The sequence below is a fragment of the Dermacentor andersoni genome, chromosome 11 (assembly GCF_023375885.2).
Source record: "Dermacentor andersoni chromosome 11, qqDerAnde1_hic_scaffold, whole genome shotgun sequence".
Classification (NCBI taxonomy): domain Eukaryota; kingdom Metazoa; phylum Arthropoda; class Arachnida; order Ixodida; family Ixodidae; genus Dermacentor; species Dermacentor andersoni.
This window is the reverse complement of record NC_092824.1, coordinates 12,666,725-12,693,248: the sequence shown is the minus strand read 5'-3', so window position 1 is coordinate 12,693,248 and position 26,524 is coordinate 12,666,725. Positions and strand designations below refer to the sequence as shown.

Below are 26,524 nucleotides of genomic sequence, written 5' to 3'. Positions count from 1 at the left end.
CCCAGTTCGAGAAATCTAAAGGATTCTACAGGTCCCTAGCTTCTAAGCATTGGTGCTGGTTGAGGTAGTACGGGTGAAAGGCCGTCACTTAGAATCCTCCAAACTGATGACTTGGAAATTGGTACCTGAGCGAGCACATCCCACACGCTAGCATGAGGGCTTGAATTCTTAAATGCTACAACATCCCTGCGTAGGCTAGGACTCAAAGATGGAGTCTTCCGCTGCTATTTCTTGGAGCTGCCGGTTCGTCTCAGGTTTTCATAATTTCTGATGACAGTCAATGCGGTTGGTCTACTTCCATACTTCCATGACTGATGTATATATTTGCAGTCTTCCTCTTGTTGCCATTTGAAGATCCCAAGGCAAGGGTCATGTTTACCTTGTGCTCATTAGAGAAACACATGGCGACTGGGATGAAACAGAATGCACCTTTATACCTTTGCACTGACGGTGTCAATTAACTTTTGTGGCGATAGATCTTGCGGGAAAAAAAAGAGACATCCGTGCACTTTATTTATACTAAGACAACAGCTATCACAGCTTGTTTCCAACTAACACCAAATGCGACGTGTTACTTCGGGCTGGGCGTGGCAGATAAGGCACTAGATCGATTGTGATGTTTTTCTATATTTCTTTAATTTTTCCTGGCTAACTCAGGGGGAGCATGTTTGAGGGCGCTGCTTTATGATGTGGGTGGCAGCGCACTCCCGTATGGTATTTTTCATAGCTTGCGAAGCTTATTTATCTGTTGAAAAAAAAAATTACTATGCAATTAGTACGTCGCCTAAAATACTGCAGTTAGATGGCCTTCAAATGCCTCATTGACACTTTCATAATTCGGATAGTATGTCTCGAGCAAGATAATTAATTACAATTACCTCATTAAATCTCAGTAACGAAAAAATTACTGGCAGCTACTCCACTGTACTGTAAACAATATGCACTAGGAGTTCTTCGAGTAACGCATTGTTCCTTTTTTAAACATTTTGGTGCATGATAGTTAATTGGGATACCCTGTATATATTTATGACCTTTGCATGCAACTTACAATGTTTCAAGTTTCAAGTTCATTTTATTTACCACATACATGGAGTTTCACATAAGTGGTTGGAACGAGGGAAAAAAAGCTGCATTAAAAACAGCTTGACTGGCCCCACGTCCCCAGTTCACTAAGGCAGCATGGCAATAAAAGAAAAATACATTTCAACATGGTTGTCAAATGAGAAAAACATAATATGCACAGAAGACATATTTTACAAAAAGTGAAATTTAACTGAAACATATTTAACACAGCATGCTTAAAAGAGAAGTGTTAGTGTGCGAACGTTTTCATAAGAAATCTTGAATTTATTTAATGTCTTCGGCAAGCAATACCTTAATGTTTGAAAGCCATAATTTGTGCGCGGCCGTGGTACATACTATTTTTCCGAGTGTCTGTTTAGGCGCGAAGAAGGATTTAGTTGTAAGTTAGCTACACTGTGTATATAACCGCGATTTCTTACGGTATCAGATCTAAAGGATACTAATAAAGTGTATTCATATAGCACGTTTAATTTAATTACATTATATTTAATAAATAGTTCTGAAGTATGTGCATTAAATGGTAGGTTTGCAACAGAACGTAGAGCCTTTTTTTGTAGGATAACAAGATTATTTATGGATTGCTGTGTTCCGTTACACCAAATTAAGTTACAATAGCGCAGATGTGATGAGAAGAGTGCCTTAAAAATCTAAAGCTTTTGAGGAACTGGTAATACACGCTGACATTTTCTCAGTACGCCCAAGACCTTGCAAAGTTTGTTTTGTAAATGTTCCGTATGGTGATCCGATTTCATATATTCGTGAAAAATTACACCTAAAGATTTTACTGTAGAAGAAAATTCAATTTTATTATTATTCAACATGAGATTGTAAGAATGAGAGAGCTCATAAAGTATAGATTTAGACCGAAAAAGAATAGCTTTAGTTTTAGAGCAGTTAATTTGTAAAGAATTGCTAAGTGTCCAGCTGCATATTTTTTCTAATGTCAAGTTAGCTAGGTTCACGAGATCATGTATATTTGTTCCTGAAAAGAAAGAACTTGTATCATCAGCATAGATTATGTATTGGGCTGAATGGTCAACATTTACAATATCATTAATAAATATATTAAACAAAAGCAGGCCCAATATGCTGCCTTGGGGAACTCCACATTTAACAGGTTCCATAGAAGACAGAGTTCTGCTTATCGATACACATTGCTTTCTGTTTGTTAAGTAGTTTTGAATTAGATGTAGGGCTACACCACGAACTCCATAACACTGCAGCCTTCGTATTAATGTTTCATGGGTGATTTTGTCAAAGGCCTTGGACATATCTAAAAATATGCCGAGTGCAAATTTTTTTGCTTCAATATATTTAAGTATCAATTCCTTTTGAAACAGCAGAGCACTATCTGTTGAAAAACCTGATCTAAATCCGTATTGCGATTTAGTTATGACGGAATGTTTGTCAAAAAAGTTTGACAGTCTAAGATGAATAATTTTTTAAAGTCCTTTGTAGAATAGGAGAAGGATTGAAGTAGGCCTATAATTCCCGAGAATGTTCTTATCTCCACTTTTGTGTATTACCGTCACCTTAGCATTCTTCATGTTCTCTGGGAAAATGCCAGTTCGTAAGGAAAGGTGATAAATATGTGCCACACACGGGCTAAGTAGATCAATAATATATTTAATCGGCTCCATTTTTAGACCATTTATGTCCTCGCTCTTACTTACGCAACTTACAGCGTTTGGCGCTGAGTGGCGCCCTGACGTAAACGACCCAAAACCGAAGCCAGAAGCTAACACAGAATACCACACCTGCGTTGTCTCGTTCCATTCGATACTTTTCGTGACAACACGCGCTCCGTTCTGCCGATTTCGTGTTCCATCCAGGGCTATTTTGAGCCAGCTGTCGCGGAAGTTCTTAAATTTGCTTGCTGCCTTAAGAGTTTTTAAATACTCTTAATACTTCATTTTCATCAGTTGGGCAAAAAAATATTGATTCCTTGAGTGGCACGGGTAAGTAATCAAAGGCACTATCTTGATGTTAGCTCTCAGTTACAGATATAAAGTATTCATTAAATTTGTCGGCGAACTCCTTACCTTTGATTACTTCATTATCAACTACAAGTTCTTCTAAACTACTTCTTACTCTACCTGGAGATATGATGGAGTGTAATTTATTCCACATTTGTTTGATATCTGTGATGCCCTCGAACATGTTATAATAGTAATTTCTTTTTGCTTGCCGTTGTAATTAATAATCAAATTTCTGCATTTTTTAAACATCCTGAAAGCCTCTGGATTTCAGTTAACTAGGAATGCATGAAAAAGCCTATCCTTTTCCTTCATGATTTTTAGGATCTCTGTGGTCATCCAAGGTTGGCGGGCACGCTTTGGTTTTTTAAAAACCTGAAGCGGGAAATGTTTGTTATAAACTGAAGTGATCGTTCGGATAAAGTTGACGTAAGCTAAGTCAGCACAAGAGAGAGAAAATAAGTCATCCCATTGCGTTTGCGCAATTTCATCACGAAATCAAGAAAGAGAGTTTAAATTTACAGCTCTATAATATATACCAGAAGCAGCCTGTCTAGGTGTGCAGCGGGATTGGTGTACTATAAGATTGATAGGTAGGTGATCACTGATGGCGGTACAAATAGTGCCAGAAAGTACGGAATCAAAGGGAAAGTTTGTTATGAACAGGTCTATTAATGTTGCACTCAAGTCAGTAATACGAGTAGGAGTGACAATGACATTCGTTAAAAAGTGGGAATCAAGAAGTGTCGAAAGATACTTTTGCTTGTTTGTGCTTGCTAACATATCAATATTCAAGTCACCTCCCAACATGAGTTTATATCCATTGTCATTAACGAAGGAAAGTATGTTATCTAAAAACTGTATAAAATTGTTTATGCTGCCTTCAGGTGGTCTGTATACTGCAACAAACACACAGTTTTCTACTTTAAGACATACGATTTCAATATCATCCGTGCATTGAGACCACTCGTTAAGCCATTCGTATCTCATCTCATCTTTAACATACATACATACATACGTACATACGCCACCTCCTGTCCTTATTTTCCTATTCAAATGAACTGGATTATAACCTTCGATATTAATAATGTCCCAAGTCATCACGGTACCAAGTTTCTGTTTGCATAACTATGGAGAAATCAAATTTAAACTCATCAAGAAGAATAAGCAGGTTGTCCTCTTTGCAGCAAGCAGACTGCATATTAATGTGAAGCACAGCTAGGGGTGATATGCGCTGGTCTACAATGCTTGAATTTAGTTCCGATGGACTAGAACTCATTTTATTAGAATCCATTAGTAGACAGAGGTGATAACTTATGTATACAGAAATTAATTATAGCAAGTATAACATAACAGCAGTCTTTGAGAAGGGTAAATGTACTCAGTAAGAGATGTTGCTGAATCGTTACGAATCCATACTTTCGTGGTACAATGTTAGAAAAACTAGCATAGACAACAGAGAAGTGATATAAGGCACTAATACAGCACACAGCAATATTGAAAGTTTTATACAAATGTTCAGTTGTATAAAGTAGATGAAGAGTAGGGGCATTGGCTACACAAAAACCTCTGTAATATGAAGAAATAGGTTTAGACAAATATAACACTCTACAGAAGGACAGGATTATGTTATCCTGTTGAACAAGGTGATAAAAAAATAAAGAAATATGACATGCAGGATCACAACTAAGAAAACCATTTTTGCACTGTGACAACCTGTTAAACAACTTGCGCCAAGTCCTCCTCCCACATTATGCGCAAAACTGGTGTCTTTTCCAATTTCCGCATGAGAACTTTGCCCTGAGACACCCAGATAAACTTCCATTTTTTCTCTTTCCTTGCTTGTCTCGCTTTTGCTAGCAAAATTTTGTTTTCGTGACAGAGATGCTCATTTACATAGATAGAAGCATCTGCATCTGTGTCATACCCTAGATCTCTTGCATTTAGTTTTCTGTTCTTAGCTGCCGAAAGCATTCTGTCCCAGGTGGCTCTCAAACGAAACTTTATGACCACATGCGGCCTACTCTTATCTTTGGATGGCACACGACGCACAACGTCTATGTCATCCTCGGTGATGCCGGCCCTCAGATACCCCGCAAGTTTTCTAACTTCCTTCAGAAGGTCCTCATCTGGTACAACCGGAAGCCCTTGAATTTCAACATTCATATTTCTGGAGTATTGTTTTAACTCAGTTATCTCGTTCCTAGCCTGTTTCAGTTCTTTTTTCAGGAGTTCACTTTCAATGCGGCACTGCTCATTGTCAGCCCTAACAGCAGAAAGCTCACCACGGAAGGCCTCAACATCAAGTTAAAATTTTTCAAAACCATCACTCAGGAATTGTACGGATCGTTTAAGAGCAGTGATGTCCGACCGAATTTCCCCGTTAGAGGTACTGATCCGAGCAACGTCACTTTTAATGTCTGACGCGAAAGAATCTAGCTTAGTTTCCAACTCGGTCAATACCTTAACGACCTCTTTTATGCTTCCCGGCTGCTTCTCTGCCATAGCTTTAGCAAGGTCGTTCAGGTCACCAGAATTCATTTCCCTGCTCGATTTAAGGTTGGCAATAGAAGATTATCTTATATATCTTATAGATCACTTATAAATGCTGTAAATTATTAGAAGAGCTTTTCTTTTCCATGGGTCATTAGCATTGCTTACTGGAAAGAGAAGCAATACTGAGACACAACATTCACGTGCATTTCACATGCCATTGATAAAAGTCTCTGCCGAAAGGTTCACTGAAGTCTATAGGTCTTTTCATGGTATGGTCGAAAAAGCACGCAAAGCAATTCAAAGCATGGTGAAGACGCAGCAACATATTCATTCTCTAGTCATATGCTATCCATACCTCTAGAAATAATTTTGAACTGGCTGCCTGCTTCTCTTTAAAAATGTAATAAACTTTGTCCTGTGTGTATATTTAAATATATTGTGTATGTACAAGGTGTTTACAGTAGAAATTTAAACAATGTTGAAGTGGGAAAATATGGTTGAGGCAGCTGCCGCTAGTGCTTCTAATGTGCGTGTCCTCCTATGGTCAGTATTTGCAGAAATAAAGCGAAAGTATAAATTAAAAGCCATGCACGTCCGTGCCTACAATGATGCGGTAAGCTATTAGCCCCAGTAAAACTTCAAGCAAAAAGGTCGAGCAAAGTCAAGAAACTTCAAATGATGTGGGGGACAAAGCTCTGGTAATAGCACTTTAGATGTGTGTGTGTAGAGGCGGGTGGGCTTCCGCATCGCCAGGTGGGGGGGGGGTCTCAGCCCCCCCTTCCCCCGTAGTCGGTGCCTATGCTTCCCGCTATGGCACATATGAAGCGCAGCCACAAGAGGGTGGTGGCAAATATACCCTCAATTTTTTTCCGTACAGTCTTTTTTTTTTTTTTTTCCATCTTACACTGCTTCTGTTCTAAACACCTTTAACACGTTTTCTAGAACCGAACTGATTTTTCATAGAGGGTTGCCATATATGTTAAGGTGTGATGCGAAGTTTTGCGAAGGGAGTATAGCAAGTGCTGTTGCGAGTGCTTTCGTGAACGTCCTTTCATGCTGCCCCTAAACGAACCAATGATCACAGCCTTACTGAGTGAAAAGGCAGCTCAGCTGGTCGTTTCTGAATTTTTCCACGAGCACATCTCCAAGGACTGCAAGTGAGTGGGAGCGAAATTTATACTCCTGTCACACAGGAAGATTAAATGTCATTTGAATCGTATGGCATTCGCATATAATCCCACAAATCGGGATTTACACTGGAAAATTTAATGTCATTCGAATGGAATGACATTTGCCATCGAATGAAATAGGGGAAATCATTCGCATTTGATTTCAAAACAAATGTATACTCTTGACCCCCGATAGACAACAGCGACACGCAATGCGAAAAAATAATTCGTGCATCAGCAAAGTCAGAAGATATTTTTTTTAGATTTGGAATAATTATTTTTGCCGCGATGATATTTTCACCACGGGCTGTGCTCAAGCGCTATTACTCTTTGCATCAGGAGTCTGTCGCGGAGGTCGGCTATATTGGATGTTTGTTTAGCAACGGCAGCAGTGGTGTTGTGTACTCTCGTGGTGGTTCGTCGATGACGTGCGGTGCCATGGCTGCAGCGGCTGCAGACCGAAAGAAAATTTTGTTCCAGATTATCATTGCTATCACTTGCGAATGCCATTATATTTTACTGTGTAGCACCGCAACAGACCAAATGGCATTCTATGCATCGAATGCCATTCGATTCGAATGACATTAAATCTTCCCGAGTGACAGGGGTATTAGTAAGCTTGGCTACAAAATGACAACGATGCCAAATGAAGCTTGACCACACCCCACTCAGTCAACTTGGCAGCAGCGCACGGGTAGTGTCCAACTCCACCTTCTCCTGCTGACGTAAGGGAAGTCAACACAAGCATTTGTGTTTCCCCTGGGCTGCCGTGTCCAAATCGTGGGAAACCAAGGTCACAACCACGCGTATTTCCCACAGGAAAGCATTGCCAATCATCATGTAACAGACCTATGATCCCCAAGAGTCTTTTCCTGGTGTCGTTTTAAACCGGAAAAATTACCAGCCGGTCCTGCAAGTCATGTCCACACCTTAAGAGTTTGTCTTGCACTGTGACACTGACTTAACTCACTCCCCTTTGACCTGAATAATCAACTTCGTCCAAAATAATGAACACGGTGCATGATAGCTGGGACAACTTGAATACATATACAGTCGCCGACTGATTTTTCGGACTCCAAAAATTCGGACATGCTCGATTATTCGGTCTGCTTCGTGACACCAACATTCTCCCCGTAGACCATAATGTATAACAACTGCCGAAAGTTCGGACAACTTGCAACCTCTTGTATGATTTTCAGACACTCCTTCAGCCAAATCGATCGAGAGCACCATGCACCGACTCTTGACCGGTACATGGTTTGACTTTCTGAACGCCATTTTTGTTTTGAACGGAGCCTCCTTGCTGCCCCAAGAAGTGGCGTTACTGCAAATCCCCCTCATCATCATTGTTTCTGCCTGGTTCGATAGAGTGGCGACAGCAGTTCCAGTCTCAGCTTATAGTAAGCCATGTCAAGACAATCCAGCAGCTTATTTGTTTCTGTCTTCGTGCACGACGCTGCGAGTGGGCCACGTTTTTCGTTTGTGCAACTGGTGTCGGCGTGACAGCGTGGTGGTGTTTGTTTTGTGTGCTGTGTCAAGGTTGCGGTGATCCAACACGGCATACGGAAACATCGCATTAAGTGTCTAATGGCGCCGACAGTGCCCGCGCAGACTGCGCTGGGAAATGCCGGCAAGCGGGTGCCGGGAGGCCTAAGATTTGTCGCCTTTCGATGTGCTCCCTACTGACGGCGAAAATGTTCTGCTGAGACCTGCGCAGTGGTTGCATTGCGATTCCGGACACCGTCTCATTTGACAGTTTCACAGGTGCTGATACTGCTGTACTGACATGCGCAGAACTCGATGACGGCGAGATCATTCGTCAGATTTCTGCTGCGCCACCGGACGATGACTCCGAGTCGGAAGATGACGCACCATGTGCTACGCTGCCGTCGCATGCGGAGCGTGTACAAGCAGTGACCGTCCTTTCAGCCACCTATAGTGACCATACGACCCTCTCCGAGATTCAGGCTTATCTGATTGCGCGTAAACGGAACAGCGTGCAATGGCGCATTCACGATTTCTTCAAGCCTACTGCCGAACCCAAATAAGTGCGTGGAAATAAAGGATCTTTTTGTTTTTTCTTAATCTGCTTTTTCGGACACCTGTTTATTCGGACACTTCCACAGTCCCCGTGAGGTCCAAATAAACGGTCGGCGACTGTATAAGATTTGTTCGATTCAGAAAAGAAGCATGGCACCACAAATGAAAAGGTACAGGTGGTGCCAGTCATGATGTGCCGGGCTGCACCCACTCACTGCAAGGTTCAAGGGTGCACTCCACCCCATTCAATCGGGCACAGGGGTGCCGGGTGCACCGCTGCACATCGGGGGAATCAAAGGCCTAGGTGCCGTGTACCATTAATGGGTGCAGAGAAACTTGGCTGAATCGAATAACCTATATACAGATAAGCTGAGCAAAGTGCAGGCACATGTTCAAAAACAGAAACAAACCTTTCATCTGACATTTTTACTTCAGGCTGGAGATTTGTCAAGAGCAAGGCGATAGGTTGAACACGAACATTTGTGCCGGGTCAGGCCAGAGGTTATAATTAGGAAGAGTAATTCATCACAGATATCAAGGTCTTACGGAGGATGCATTTTCTCACGAAAAGAGCTAGAATACCTGTTACAGTAGATGTGCCGGTTGTTATTCAGTTACAGCCTTTGGACACAAGACCGAACAGTAATTAACAGCACTGATACCAGGTAACACATAGAACACCTCATCAAATCTGGTAAGTTTCATTTACCTTGTTGTCAATAGTAGGAAAATCCAAAAGCATGTTGCGTTCTAGAGCCACCATTGCTGAAAGTGTTCCCTTGTTCTATCTTTAGGCACAATGTAACTAACACATAGTACTCTAATCCTACCAAGATGTGCTGGCTATCTGCGGTGGTGACCAATTGTAACCTTCAAGATCACAGCATGTGTTAAAAAATGTGCCGATTTACCCTTTAGGTGCCCAGTACAAAACCAAGTGCGACAAGATTGTGCCTCAACAGCAAAAGCACTGATGAAAGTAACAATATTTAAAATGTATCACATACATCTTGAAACACTTCCAATTGTAATTCTGCTAAAATGTTTTAGTAAATCTAGTGGGAAAGTATACGGTTGGGTATTCTTGCTCTGTATGATTATGTTGCCATATGCAGTGGTTTCACCGGTTTCATTACTTTTCACAATGTGTTCCACAGGGCATAATTTTCAAGTGGCTGCGCAGCTGCTTTTGAAGCTAATGTTATGAGCAACACGGTATGGCGTATAAATTTTGGGAGAACAGCAAATAATTACTCTGGGAGCCCACAGTAGCCGTGCCGCCACCAAACCAGATTCAGGATGTGAAAACACCAACATAAGTAGTGCAGGCTTATGCTGGTTGTCATGACACTATGATAAGTGTGCCTTGTGCTCTGCCACTGAAGACCTTGCAACTCCAAGTTCCTGGCTGCTTAACTTCTAGCCTGTTGTCGCGATATAGCGACACACCAAACCTGTGCTCATAAGTCAAAAAGGGCAGCTTAAGCGGGAGAAACCCCTATTTTGACATCATGTGTGGTTGCCATCATGCAAAAACGATTTTGCACGTTTCCCTCTCTGACCCAGGAAAACAAGGCTTTGTGCATGGTGCTTTTATCGAGGGTGAACACTTCAAGAAACTCGTGAAGCTGCATCCATTCAGTGCCTACGTTGATATCACCATCTCCCGCAGGAACCAAGCCACACCAGCAGCTTACTGTCCGTTGCCTACAAAGTATTTACTTAGGTAATCGCAAATAGAATCAGGAAAACCTTAGACTTCTGTCAATCAAAGGACCAGGCAGGATTCCGTAAAGGCTACTCAACAATAGACCATATTCACACTATCAATCAGGTGATAGAGAAATGTGCAGAATATAACCAACCCTTATATATAGCTTTCATTGATTACGAGAAAGCGTTTGATTCAGTCGAAACCTAAGCAATCATGGAGGCATTATGGAATCGGGGTGTAGACGAGCCAGCCTTATGTAAAAATACTGAAAGATATCTATAGCGGCTCCACAGCCACCGTAGTCCTCCATAAAGAAAGCAACAAAATCCCAATAAAGAAAGGTGTCAGGCAGGGAGATACGATCTCTCCAATGCTATTCACAGCGTGTTTAAAAGAGGTATTCAGAGACCTGGATTGGGTAGAATTGGGGCTAAGAGTTAATGGAGAATACCTTAGTAACTTGCGATTCGCTGATGATATTGCCTTGCTTAGTAACTCTGGGGACCAATTGCAATGCATGCTCACTGACCTGGAGAGGCAAAGCAGAAGAGTGGGTCTAAAAATTAATCTGCAGAAAACTAAAGTAATGTTTAACAGTCTCAGAAGTAAACAGCAGTTTACGATAGGTAGCGAGGCACTGGAAGTGGTAAAGGAATACATCTACTTAGGACAGGTAGTGACCGCGGATCCGGATCATGAGACTGAAATAATCAGAAGAATAAGAATGGGCTGGGGTGCGTTTCAAAGACATTCTCAGATCATGAACAGCAGCTTGCCATTATCCTTCAAGAGAAAAGTGTATAACAGCTGCGTCTTACCAGTACTCACGTATAGGGCAGAAACCTGGAGGCTTACTAAAGGGTTCTACGTAAATTGAGCACGACGCAACAAGCTATGGAAAGAAGAATGATAGGTGTAACATTAAGGGATAAGAAAAGAGCAGATTGGGTGAGGGAACAAACGTGAGTTAATGACATCCTAGTTGAAATCAAGAAAAAGAAATGGGCATGGGCAGGACATGTAATGAGGAGGGAAAATAACCGATGGTCATTAAGGGTTACGAACTGGATTCCAAGGGAAGGGAAGCGTAGCAGGGGATGGCAGAAAGTGAGGTGGGCGGATGAGATTAAGAAGTTTGCTGGGACAACATGGCCACAATTAGTACACGACCGGGGTAGTTGGAGAAGTATGGGAGAGGCCTTTGCCCTGCAGTGGGCGTAACCAGGCTGATGATGATGATGATGATGGTCAACCTAATCAGGTGTCCAAGTGCTCTACCACTCTTTTTGCTCGGGCAACCTGATTAAATATCCTGAAGCTTGAAATATACATAATGAGTGTTTGATTACATCCAACACCAGAGAAATATTAAAGGGTCTTATTGTGACTAAAGAATGGCACATACCCAGTAACCCAAGTTGGCATCAAAGAGGTTCACTGATAATTGCACGTAACCAGTGTTACATGCTCAGTAACCGAAGCTGGTCCAACAGTTGGTTTAGAAGCACATTCGCTCAGCACAGCAGCCCGGCGCGCTACCCATTAGACCATGGCCTACCAAGTCACCCAAGTTGGCAGGAAAGCAGTCAAAGACCAAAATATCTGCAGAACCCGCCTCATGAGGACTGTTGACGGCAATGCATCTAGCATCGCATCAATACAGCGATGCAATGTATTGCCACTGCTCAAACGAGTTATGCATGGGGCGTGTACTGCGGCGTAACTCCTCCTGCACACTTCGCCAAGAACACACGGCACCATCTAGTGCCGCTGCCGCTCAGCCTCGAAAATCCATGCAGTGGCCGTGCATCTAAACGATGCGAAATAATGTGGCAACCAAGCACCTCTCTCGGGCTTGTTTCTGGACACACTGCACCATCTGATGGTGCTGCCTGAAGTTTGTGCATGGCCTTCGAGACAAGAATCCGCGCCAGTGCCTGTGAACACTGAGAATCGCTCCCTCGCTTACCGCACAAACAGTGCCACATACCCAGTGACCCAAGTTGGCGAGATGTTCGTTGAAGAGCGGCACATACCCAATGCATTTGTGGCACAGCCTGCTAAAGCGTCAGGTTGGTGTCATTGAGGAACCCTTGCGACGTGGGTTCAATTCTGCTCAGCACTAGACATTTAAGGGATTGTTTTTGTGAATGCCACTCTTCAATGAACATCTCGCAAACTTGGGTCACTGGGTATGTGGCACTGGGTGTGCACATACACCAGAGGCACATACCCAGCTGCCCAAGTTAGTTTTACAGATGCTCACTGAAGAGGAGCACACATCTACTGGCACATACCCAGTGAACCAAACTGCCGTCAAAGAGGTTCCCTGAAGACCAGCACAGACCGAGTGGCATTTACCCAGTGCTCCAAGTCGGCATGAAAGCTTCAACTAACTACAGAGACCCATGCCAGCGTGAAAAAAATTCGTTGAAGAGTGACCCATACGTACATGGTTCTTTAGAGACGTCAAGACAAAAGTCTGATGACAAAGACAGAATGACAACAGAATGACCATGATGGCATCATGACCACGAGCACCCGCCTAGGTGCCCAAGCTGGTAGGCAACTTGGGCTTCAGTCGCTGGGTCGGTGTAAGATTAGATAGATAGAGAGATGGACAGGCAGACAGGTACACACACTGGCAGACGAACGGATGGACAGACAGAGAGATAGACAGACTGTATTTTGTTGCACACATTGGGAATGAATACCTCAAAACTAGTGCCATCGTGAGGGTTCGTTGCATGTGACATGCCTTGCATCTCCATGAGCACAATTGCTAAATAAAAAAAAAAATTAAATTCTGCAGTTTCTTTTGTGTCAAAACCCCGATCTGATTATGAGGCATACCGTAGTGATAGGCCCCAGGTTGATTTTGGCCACCTGGGAATCCTTAATGCACACCCAATGCATGATAGACAAGCATTATTGCATTTTGTCTCGGTCGAAATGCAGCCCTCATGGCCAGGATTTGACCCCACAACCTCGTGCTTAGCAGCACAACACCATAGCCGCTAAGCCGCTATGGAGGGCCAAAATTGCAATAGGTGCATTAAAGCATTTATTTTAAAACTTAATCAGTGAAATTTTCTTAATTAGTCAATTAAGATCTTATTTCTTGTGCCAGTAACAACTGCCTCTTCAAAAAATTTAGCTCAAGGTTTTTAACTGCACTGCCTCCCACTGGCAATATTAAAAAGCTCTATGCAGTCTAAAAAAAGAGCACTTGACATATTACTTTGCACCTGTTTTACCAGAAATCAAGTTGGCTAAGAAAAAGGTATTTGATGGTTGTATTTGAATGCTGTGGTTATCTTTGTGCAGTAAGCAAAAAGTGGATAAAGCTGATGTGGCTGACCATCTTTGGTTTACAAAATGTTTGACGGAATTTTAAGCTGTCGAGCAAGAGACCAGCTAGACCAACAGACTCGCCTGCGAATTTCCTAATTTCATCGCCCACCTAGTCTTCTGCCATCCTCAACTGCGTTTCCCTTCTCTTGGTAACCATTCTATGACCCTAATCATCCACCGGTTATCTAACCTGCACATTACATGACCTGCCAAGCTCCATTTTTTTCTCTTAATGTCAATTAGAAGAACGGCTATGCCCATTTGTTCTCTGATCCAAACCGCTCTCTTTCTGTCTCTTAACGTTACGGCTAGCATTCTTCATTCCATCGCTCTCTGCGCGGTCCTTAACTTATTCTGAAGCTTCTTTATCAATATCCAAGTCTCTGCCCAATATGTCAGCACTGGTAAAATGCACTGATTCTACAGCTTCCTTTTCAATGATAATGGTAAGCTTCCAGTCAGGAGCTGACAATGTCTGCCATATGCGCTCCAGACCATTTTTATTCTTCTGTGAATTTCCTTTTCATGGTCAGAGTTCCGTGTGATTAATTGACCTAGGTAAACGTACTCCTTCACAGACACTAGAGGCTGACTGGTGATCCTGAACTCTTGTTCACTCGCCTGGCTATTGATCATTATCTTTGTTCTTGTACATATTAGTCTTCAACCCAACTCTCGCACTCTCTCTGTTAAGGTCCTCAATCATTTGTTGTAACTCGTCTGCACTGTTGCTGAATAGAACACTGTCATCGGCAAACCGAAGGTTGCTGAGATATTCGCCGTCGATCCTTACTCCTAAGCTTTCCCAGTTTCATAGCTTGAATACTTCTTCCAGGCACGAAGTGAATAGCATTGGAGAGATTGTGTCTCCCTGTCTGACCCCTTTCTATATAGGTATCTTCCTGCTTTTCTTGTGTGGAATTAAAGTAGCCGTAGAACCTATGTAGATATTTTTCAAGATATGTATGTAAGCGGTCTGTACTCCTTGATTGCATAATGCCTCTATAACCGATGGTATCTCGACTGAATTAAATACCTTTTCGTAATCTATGAAAGCCATATAGAGAGGCTGATTGTACACTGCGGATTTCTCGAATACCTGATTGATGGCACGCACCCTACCTAACACTTCCACATCCAGCACTATGCTGGGATCGGCAAAAAGTATGAAATAAATTTTATTCCTTGTTTGACCATTACGGCTTTTGCAGGTCCACTTTCTGTTGCTACGCTTCCTGAAGCCGTTTGTTATTCACAACTTATTCCTTTCTGCAAATTCTACCAGCATCTCTCCTCTAGCGTTTCTAGAATCGACACCGTAGTTGCCAATTGCTTGTTCACCAGCCTGCTTCTCCCCCATTTTTGCATTGAAGTAGCTCATTACTACAGTAACTAAGTCTGCACTTTTATCACTGCTAATTCAAGGTCTTCATAAAAGAGAGGTCATAGACTGCATTAATTTTCACTACCCTTCTGATGCACACCCAGACCCCTGTAATTAGAGCCCTTTTGCATTACAGACTTGTGCTCGCTTGCTGCAGCAGGTTGATGTTGAATTCGAGTCATGCTTGGCAGCAGAGTGCAATGGCCATTGAATGAGCACTGCCGTAGTAGGTGTGCTTATCCTTTCTCTACAGTTGACAAGTACAGTCGAAGCCAGAATGTGTGTCTTATGGCGAGTATAGTCATCAAGAAACTGCATTTCTGGAACTCTCAGGGATATTTGGTACACTTTTTTGCGATTTTGAGTGATGCGGCAAGTGTCAAAGGCCAACTGCAGCGAAATTGTCTACCACGTAAAAATCGTAGTTTCAGACTGCATGTAGATAGAGCATCCGGCACACAAGATTTTATGCTTGAAATGCAAATGGGCGTACCCCAAAAAACTTGCAAAAACAGACCGCCTTGTAAGCGAAACTTAATAGAAAAAAAAAATATGCCACGTTTATCACTGACTGGAAATTATGCAACATCCAGCGCACTGAATGGCAGAGATTCACCAAAATAGAAAGCTTTTGAGGTGGTAACCCCCCCTCATAAGTCAACCGAAACAGCTCCCCCTCCTGTCGAAAGGTTGTTGTTTTGGTTTGAGCATACATAAAGCCTTCATTACAGCCTCTTGAATACCATATGAAAGCCAAAAGCTCAGCCACCTCCCACACGTGAATGCTGACTGTACGTGACCTCCGAGACTGTGCAGCCCTCACAGTACATGGAAAATCTTGGTCGCGGTACAGGATGTGTGTCACATCTGCTAACTACCAGGTGCCCTGCTTCAGTTGCCAATGTGCTATTTGAAGGCTGCAGAAAAAAAAAAAAAGAATTTGGAGGACACTTAAGCTTCGCCATTAAGAGTGGAACGCGATAGCAGTCAAAGATCCCTGACTGCTTCTCATGCTTCCAGGCAACTGGAGCATATGTAACTGTAATGTTTGCCGGGAAACACTGGCTGCAAATGCTATGCACGAAGGCGGGCTTTGCGGTAGAAACATGGCCTCTTGCGTGGGCTGCGATGCGACGGAGGCAAGTGCCAGCTGGAGATATTGCAAAGAACCAGACGCGCTGCTCTGTGGCCCCCCGAGACACCCACGTGCCGGCATGTGCAAATGGCTGACGCCACGGTCGGTCTGTGAATTGTGGAAACGCTGGAAGAGGGGTTCCTTTGAGGTTTCGCGTAACAGAATTGTTTTCTCGTATAGTGGAATTACAATCTGAGAGCTATCATGTCTGAAGGCTGTGTGTATGTCGTAGTTTACGATTTTTCCACGTATTTTAGCTTGAGAAATTCAATTAGTTCAGTAAACAGTACCCAGGCCATCCATGTGCCACATGGATGGCCTGGGTATGGGTGGCTTTTTGCAGCAGTTGGTCAATAACATTTACTTGTCCACTTGGAGTGCAGAGCACTCAAAGGAAAATTCCACTCCTAGTCAATATCTTAATCAGAACTGGCATCCGTAACCACCACGATAGTTCACCTGCCCCTGAAGTTGTGAAGGACTAAGCACTCACCGGACACACAGCACCAGGTCACCCGCTATGGTTGTACTATTGCGCACCAAGAAGACACCCACTTCATTTTCGGCCATCAGGAGGTCTGACGCCTCTTGTCGCGACATGGGCCCGAAGAACCAGCTGCAAAATATGGTGAAGAGTGCGTTACAAGGCGAGAAACACACAAATAATGCAATCACATTTACAAAGGTGGCACAACCTAGGCTGTTTCCTAGCAGTTCTGGGAGCAGCAATTTTGACATTTTGGAGCAGCAGATATGCATTTTGGAGTAGTTTGATAAAGCTCAACATGAGTGAAATACAGGCATAGTAAGTAAAGCTGTTCTTTATTTGACTTTGCAGAACAGAATAATTTCCATGCTGGCTGTGGCAACTAAATATGGCCGAGAAAAATAATAATGAACTATGCTCGATCTTACGTTGGTGGGTATTGTTAATGCTAGGTGTAAGTATTTTTTGTGGTCAATGATGTAAATAATATTCAGCTTTAGTTAGCTAAGTTTTATAAGCTAGCTTAATTGTTAATGTGTCAATGCAAAGGTTGTCATGGCTGTCAAGAAATGACCGACAACAATGTTAAAAGCAACATAGGCTATGAATGGGCTCTTTCCGACCAAAAATAAATAAATAAATAAAATAGAGAAAGACTCAGCAATAATGTAACAGAAGCATGTGGCTTCGCATTCGATGAAGACCAGATAAACGCCAAAGATAACTGATACGTTGGGAAAAGAGCATGGCCGCTCATTTCTAATGCGATCAACTAGGCATGCAGGTGACAAGGTTTATGTTTAACACTGCTGCAATCCTGGGCACATGAAGACGCGAAGACATATTTACTTTCTCTTTTTAAGTTTGCAAAAGTTCTTTCTTTGTCACCAAGAAAAAGGTGTGCTCAGACCTATAGGCTGCTTTGAGCACCATTATCTATCATTTCGTTACATTTTTCACAACTACTAAATTGACACCATATAGACAAAGTAGGTTAATAAGAGTGAGGTATTTCCAGCTAAGTTATTATCTGCGCACAATTTAAAAAAAAAACACTCACAACTATCATGAAGAATGCCCATCAATACAAAGTAATTGCCATTCGCATAAAGCCATCTGTTATTTTTATTCTTGGCGACATTTTATTTTGACAGCCGGTATTAACATGCAATATATATGTGAAGTTAGTTGGAAGTTGCTTGTTTATCAAGTCTCCCACATTCCTTGCAGGGAAAAGAAGTTCATTGGCTTTCCTCTCTGCATGCACACCTAATATGAGCTATACAGTCAACTTTTTCAGAAAAACTTATTTATTTGGGGCCCCATCATGGGCAACAAATATTTTAGACACCTAACAATGGCTGAAATTTTCTGGACGTCGTGTTGTGAGCACTGCTGCCATGAACACACTTTCTGCAGTCTGCATTTTCTCTGCCATTTTATGACTGCCATTCTGGCTGCTGAGGTTGATTAAAACAGAAACTTTAGATCTCTTGATTGCATTCTGCGGTAGAAAAAGCGATTCGGCGTGGTGTAGCCGTGCAGAAAATGGCGTAGACAGAATTCAAATTTGAGTGACAACTTTGTGCCAATAACTGAGGCGTCATCATCATCATCATCACTGTTGCCAAAGGAGATTGGTCGAGATGTTTCACGAAGTTGCTTCCGTGGTTCGTCGCCATGCTGCACTATCAGATCAGTGAACACATGCGACAGGCGGGTGAAACAGTTCTCAGGTGTTGCACACACAATGTTTGCCATTAATCAACACAGAAACCACTCAAGTGCACAACAATATGTATCATTATAGCCAAGCTGAAGAGCTGTGCACTGAACAGACCGTATACAACTAATCCACTGAGTTGAGAGTCCAGCCTTTCTTCCCGACTGCCCCATAAAAAGAGCGCCAGTTCCAATCATCTTTAGCTGGTCCACAGAGTATGTGCATGCATAGAAAGATACAAAATACAACTTTAATTTCCCCACAGCCAGGTTACAATGTGCCACCTAACGACCACACTCTAAACGCAACTGCTGAAACTGAGTACCTAGGCTCGACTAAGGCACGACTATGGCTGTGTGGTTGCCAGTGAACGTGCACAACTCACTAAATTTAATGACTTTATTCAAAATTTGTTTTAGAGCAGGCTGGCAGAGCTTGAAGGTTTGCCACAGGATGGCACGACTGGATGGCACTTCCACCCTTGAGCTATAGAAGTGGCCATCTCCACAACAGTGCACAAAGCAAATCATGTTTTTTGGCACAGCAAAGAAACCTTGCTGTTGGGACACTCGGCTGCATTTTCAGGTTTACCCTTAATACGGCAACACAACAGCTTTTCACTTGCGAGCCTCTCGTCTGTAAGAAGCTTAGCCTTTGCCTGAGCACTCATTAAAAGTGGAGAATGAGTTGGTACCAACTCAGCAGGCGTTTTCTTAACTCATTAAACGCGCTGTGTTGCTTGCTTTGCCACATGAAGGGTACATCTTCTCTTAGAAACTTTGTTTGAGGCTCTGCTATTTTTGAACATATTTTGATGAATCGTCTACAGCAAGCACATAGACCAAAAAAGCGTAGTACTGAGTTTTTGTTAATGGGCGTCGAGAACTTTGCGACAACCGCTGTCTTTTCGGGATCTCGTCGAACACCTTGAGCGCTGATGACATGTCCACGGAATCAAAGTTCGTCAAATGCGACCTGACACTTCTCCAGTTTGTTAAGTTTGCCGAATGGAGTGCCTCTAGCACTAACTGCAAGACTGCCATTTAATGCCAGGGCAGTACAGAGACCAAATGGGAGAGCTTCAAATTCATTGAGTCCATCAGGGGCGACAAATGCTGTATTCTCGCGGTCTTGTTCAACCACTTCAATTTGCCAATATCCACTTTTCGGATTGAGGGAGGAGAAAAATTTTGCAGACTGTAGCCAATCTAACATGCCATCGAAGCGTGGGAGGGGGTATACATTCCGCTTAGTCACGCTGTTCAATTTACAGCAGTCTACAAAGAACCACAGTGTGTTGTCTTTTTTCTTAACAAGCCCTACATGAGATGCCCACGGACTGTTGGAAGGATGAATGACATCATCTTTGAGCATTGCACGTACTTGGTTCTTGATAATCTCTCTTTCCTTCAGCGAGACTCGATACGGATGTTGCCATGCCAGTCTGGTCACCTCCTCTGTTATAATTCTGTGCTTTACAATGGTCATGCACAACACTTTTGAAGAATTAGAGGAACACTCAGCAAAATCCTGTATCAGGCTGTGTAACTGTTGCTTTTGAAGCACTGAAAGGTTCAGATTGATTGCAATTACCTCACGGACATCGCGGGTCACAGACACGGTCGCTGATGCTACCTCTAAGCTGCCAATTCTGTTGTTTCAGAAAACTCATTGAAGAAGGCGATAGTTGTTTTCTCAGCAATGTGCTGAAACTCGTTTCCAAAATTCGTAAAAAGGATATCTGTGCACCCTATACGGAGGTAGGAGTCCTTGTGCAACACGCGCTACTGTTCAAGAATAGTTTTGTGTTGCTATCTGCTATAGCTGGGTAGTCATTGAATGTACCATTTTTCATTAGAACTATTACACTGCCACGTGGCGGTACAGTTACATCGTCATCGACTCACAGTGGAGCATTATACGGCTCTCTTGATTCTTCCAAGTTTATAGCTTGTTCAGTCGAGAATGATACACAACTTCTGTAAGTTGATAATCGCGCCATTAGCCTTCAGAAATCTATTGTAAGTATGACATCCCTCGAGCATTTCGAAAGTACTACCAAGTCACCAACGTATGTAGATATTCTTATTTGAACACTTGCAATGCATCTGCTGAACGGCATAATAAGGTGGCCACCTGCTGTGCATATCTGAGGTCCATTCCACTCAGTCAAAACTTTTTCTAACTTCAGAAGAGTACAGCAGAAGAGAACTTCTTCACCAGTTCATAGCTTATCACCGAATAATCTGCCCTGGCATGAATTAATGTATTCAGCTCCTTCCCATAATAAGCAAAGACAAGTTTGAAGCTATTTTCTCATTACTGCACTTCATTACCTGGAACCAATCGTAGATGTCACCCTGGTAGTGCGGCGGAGGGTGTTCGCCTGTATGACTGTTAGCAGCTCCCTTAACTTCTCTGACTTTGGGCTAGGTGAACAATGCTTAGCCGTGCTTCAACAGTCACGTTGGCTTGGCGATCAGTAACACATAGGGTATAACAACCGCGGTTGATGATAGCAAGGTGTGCTGATGTTAGCAGACCTAACATCAGTTTCAGGTGTGCTGAAACTCTGATGTGTACATAAGTACTCTTCGATGTCGCATGGTCTCTCACCATTTCAGGGGCATGGTACATTGATTGAAAATTTTCTAAGACCGGCTTGACGGTACCAGCAAAATTGGTACAGATGCAGTAAAAACACAGAGGCCTATAGTATGGTCGGCGTCACACCACATGTCACTTTTCCTGGACCATCTCAGCCATACGGGACGTATCGCTTGCAATCGTTGCGTAGCTATTTGGCCTTGCGATGGGCACACTGTGAATGGCGGGTAGCTTAAGCATGTCGGTGTACGCTGGTGCCAGTCGTGCAGGAGGCAGCTCACACTGTGGTTCCCATATGACTTGCCTCACTTGCTTCTTACGATATCGACAATAGATGGCTCTGGAGGAGTCTCGCGAGGCTGCATCTTGCGTAGCTCTTCCCTGACTACACATCTGACGAGTTCCCACAGAGTGTGCAAGTTATTCACAGTGCACACAGAAAAGATATCTGCGGATGCGCAGCTTAGACCGCGGTTGTATTGCCAAGCTCGTTGCTGAAGCATCATTTCAATCGTTGTTGCTTCTGATCGAAACTCAGCGATGGTGCGTAGTGGATTGCGAATGAGACCCGCGAAAAGCTCTTGCTTTACTCCATGCACGAGATGGCGCACCTTTTTTGTCATCACTCATGTTGGGCTCAGCATGCTTGAAAAGGTGGGGCATGTGGCATGTCCCAGGGGCGTAGCCAGGAGGAGGGGCTTGTGGGGCTTCATCCCCCCCCCTGAAATTTTTTTCGTGCTGTCCATGCACCACCAGCCAAAGCAACCCCCGGCGCCAGAAATCAGTCTGGATTTTGCCTAGAATGTCTTTTTCACGCTCGAAAAGACATTTCACCGCGAACATTGCAAACGCAGACTGGATTTTGCGGCAACGCCCATGTACCGGGAGTCACATAACGCATAATCCGAGCCCAAAGTTTCAAAAGCATTTTGATGATAGCGGGCTCGCCGTGGAATCTACGGAGCACATGGATGTCGATTCCTAAACTTTATGGCTATAAATGTTATAAACTTTTGATGTGAAAGGTGCGTTCACATTTTCAAAGTTGTGCTTTAGATTTTCAATTCCAGAACTTTGTGCATTTAATGCTGTTATAAAAATCCGACGCCAAAGGTGCATTGACTTTTCTAAAGGCTTAGATCGGAACATACGAGACAAGCCAAATCAACACACTATCAGACAAGTTGACAAACCACGCAGCGAGGCCCGATGAGATGAAGCGCTATGGTGGTTCATTTGTGCCGTCATGTCACAAAAAAATATCAACATTATTTTTTCACCTACACCAAAGCATCCATGTCAAGACACTAAGCCAGCCAAGACAACTACATTCTTATTTATTTTTTCTACTTTGACTTTTATTCGCGAGGACACATTGAGCTTCAATTTTTTTGCTCTCGCTACCGATGGGCTGCCGGAGCCAGCCAAAGTGCATGCATTTTTCTCATGTTGCCACGACCACAACGCGACACGTTCGATGCGCGTTCGTTTTTCTTTGGCCGAGTGGATTTTTGCCTGCCAGCTAAAGTGCATGCATATTTCTCGTGTTACCACGACCACAGCACGACAAGTCCGATGCGCATTCGTTTTTCTCTGGCCGAGTGGATTTTTGCCTGGCAGTTTTGGACGCTTTCTGGCTAGCAGACGAGAAAATGAAACAACAGTCGCTCGCTGCCATGACTGTGGGGACTCGATGGATTGCAATGCGTTCGCTTGAGCTTAACCTCTCCGAAAAGTCTTGTCTCGCCAGTGTAGGATACTGAGCAGTATGTGTATGGTTCTCTGTGGGCCAAGCGTGTCACGTTTTCTTCGATACTCCTTGGGTAGCCACATTAGGTGCCCAAAGTAGGCATTCGATTGTGGCCAACATGCTTTCCTTTCCATTTCTTCCATTTCGGTGCCCCCGCCCCACAAAAGAAAAAAAAAAGACGTTGCAGGGCAGCGCATTGTAGCATGGTGAAAGTTGGAGTTTGTTGCTTCTTCTTTTGCGGAAGGTAATGGGCCCCGGGACGCTTCATTTGCTGGGTACTTGTATTATATTACTGTGACAGCAATTACATGGACAGTGCAGGCACATTCCTGCCATCGCCGTCATATTTTGTATAGAGTGGAAGGGCTATAACTTTGTGACTGCGCACCGCGTGCGGTATGTGCGAATGAAAGCGTGGGGGGGGGGGGGAGGAATGGGTGAGCCAACGATGGTGGTTCCGTCTTGTGTGAGCAAGGGAGAAAAGCGGGGAAGAAACGCACCACCTTTCAATGCGCGCGATACATCAGGGAGTGGTGGCGTGCCTTAGGATTCTGTGATCTCTGAATCTGTGATTGCACAATGTTATTTGCCTTGTTTGATGCATTATATACAGTGACTGTTTCTTAGATACGTAAATTTATTGGAGACTTATACTTGTATTTAGATATCTTATTGCGAGGTTTTGTGTACACATACAGCAAACTTTGTTTCCAGTGGCACTTTTTTGCCCTTTATCAAGCTGCATCTTCGTATTTCTGATGTACAAGGGCGAGTGAAGTGAAAGTGAGCCAACCAACCCCACTCAACAATGGTTCTGTCCATTATTTAGGAGGCATGCGTGTAGCACACAGGCATCTATCATTTACAAAAGTGACATGCTCTCATACACTGGGTTGAATATGGTTACATGTCATAATGGACGCACCAAAAGTAGAACAGCGTGGTGTCATGACGATCTGACAGCTGAAGGTGTTTCCAAAAAAGAAATTAGTCGCCTTATGGCTGCTGTATACATTGAACATTGCATTCTATTGGCCACAGTCAAGCGTTGGAGGGAACGGTTCACAGAAGGAAGTGATAGTTGCAAAGATGATCAAAGACCCGGTCAAAGCCACCATGCAATCACCCCCAACATAACTGCAAAGGTTGACGAGCTGATTAAACAAGAACAGAGGATAAGCATCGATGAACAGGCAGAGCGTGTGAATGTCAGTCACGGTTCGGTTCACATCATAATTCATGAACATCTTCGTTATTGGCTAATGTTTGCGCAATGGATGCCCAAGATTTTGAATCACCACCAGAAGATGGAGAAGTTCGGCGCTGCCTTTACTCATCTGATCCGGTATCACAATGAGTGTGACGACTTCTTAGCTGCAATTGCAACTGGGTACGAATCATGGTGCCACTACAAGCCTGCAACACGACGGCAAAGCTTACAGTAGAAAACTACAAATGCACCACCCCCAAGGAAAGCAAAAGCCATCATTTCCGTCGGAAAGGTGTGGCTGACTTCTCTCTCTCTTTTTTTTTTGATCATCGGGGGCTATTACTGATCGAATTTGCTAAACCTGGAGAGATTATCAATCATTTCCGATGTTAGGAAACGCCGGATCGGCTGCGTGTCGCAATCAAGAACAAACGACGTGAAAAATTTACGAATGGGGTCATCTTGCTCCATGACAATACCCGTCCCCATGTCGCTGATGTGGTTAATGCAAAACTGGCAAAGTTAGAGCGGGAAGCTCTGCAACATCCGCCACACAGCCCAGGCCTGTCGCCTTGCGACTTTCACATTTTGGGGCAATTGAAAAAAGTACAGCCAAAGGGCACCAGATTCGTGTCTGACGATGACGTGAAAGAGTCAGTTGTGGACTTTTCCAAGCAGCAACCCAGGGAGCTTTACGAGACGAGAATCACGCGACTCAATAGTCAGTGGGACAAATCTCTAAATGCTCATGGAGGCTACATTTAAAAAGTACCCCGTTTGTCATATATTCGCATTGGCTCGCTTTCATTTGACTCGCCCTCGTATATTTTGCAGAACTCCTGTATATGTGCTCTCTGTTGCGACTATAATTTTGGTGCAATTACAATGCACGACCTGCTGCTCCTGCGCAATACATTAGAAGAAATGACAGTGTCATTGAGATTTTTCCCTGACCTTAGCATATGTACAAAAATGTAAACAAGGCTCTTGACTGACAAAGTTTCATTAACACATTTGTCCTCAACTTGTTCAATTCATGGCCTTTACATTTTTTTACATCAGCGGCACGCACTGCTTTGCTGGTTTCGAACTGACATAGTTCTAAAGTTGGTGTGATATTTTCTTTACTTATTAAATAGACAAAAAACATCGAAGCATTCACATCAGTTATTTCGGGTACAATTTTTGGGGCATACAATTATATTCTTTTATGAAAAAATACATACTTGTCTTGACGGTAAGTAGCATTCAAGAATTCGTTTGCAGCATCTTCGGCAATGCAGTTATTATTCATGTATTTTATCCCTCGTCAATTTCTATAAGGAGGAGGCCGAGCTGCAATATGAGCCCCCCCTCGAACAAAATTTCTGGCTACGCCACTGGTGGTCTCCCATAGCTGGAATGTTGCTATGGACCGCTAAATCCCACAAATCAAACACTTAATTAATTTTAAAGAGACAATGACACCAAACTTGCTAGCTTCAATTTTGCATTGCATGATAGACCATATGCATCGCACAGCAAGCTGGCAAACTTTTAACGCATTCGGTGCAGTTGAACTGTAATGACAAACATGGGACAAGAAAGAAATAAGACACCGTACGGCAGTCTAGCAACATTGAGTGGCGACAAAATGAAACACAAACCCACAAACAGTTCCCTCAGGATAATTGAATCCAATATCAAAGGCCACGCATTTCCCTGCTGCAAGCACTGGAAGTGATTGCAGGTGCTGGAATTATGCAATCGCTGCCATGTCAATTTGTTTTTTGCATTGTGCATCTATACTCTTAAGCAAATGTACCCTTTGGGGTGTATATGTGCCACACAACGATGATCGTCATCTGTCTTGCTTGCATTTCCTTCCTTGAAAACGCTGCGCTTGCTACTTTCCTGTCGAGAATGCTCTGTCATGCTGATAACGGGCATGCCGTTCGTGACTTCGAAGCATGGGGCTTGCTGCGTTAAAGTAAGGAAATGCGGACAAGATAGATGACGATTATTGTTGTGTGCAAAAGGGTGTAATTTTGCTTACGAGTGCAGGCAATCTGCTGCAACCTTTTATAGCACAAGTAAAGAAATTGCTGGCGCAATTCAATGGCAACACCCTTGCTTTGCTGTCGGGTGCCAGAGCTTGAACAGCAAAATTTCCAGTGTGTTCTCGAAATGTTTCATAGCAGACATGAAAGCGGTGCCCCCACAATTTCTGAATTTCTGATGTCACACAGTTAACGCCAAAATGGCGATCGTCAGTGGGAGGGGCTTAGAGGCAGCAATGTCAAATAGAACTTTCTAGTTAAACTGTGCACCATAAGCTTAGCTATTGCGTTTCTATAACTATACTAGGCCCTCTACTATCAGTTAAAATGATAAACTGAGAAAAGTCAGACCACCAT

The 26,524-nt window shown here is 43.2% G+C and overlaps 1 protein-coding gene across 1 annotated transcript in view; it reads right to left on the bottom strand.

Annotated features, from left to right (window-relative positions):
• Crk (Crk proto-oncogene, adaptor protein) overlaps window positions 1–26,524 on the bottom strand; it is a 77,379-nt gene that overhangs the window by 48,197 nt on the left and 2,658 nt on the right. The window contains exon 2 of the mRNA XM_050167751.3: window positions 16,845–16,967. Within this exon, the coding sequence (XP_050023708.1) occupies window positions 16,845–16,967 (123 nt within the window). The remainder of the gene's footprint in view (window positions 1–16,844; window positions 16,968–26,524) is intronic.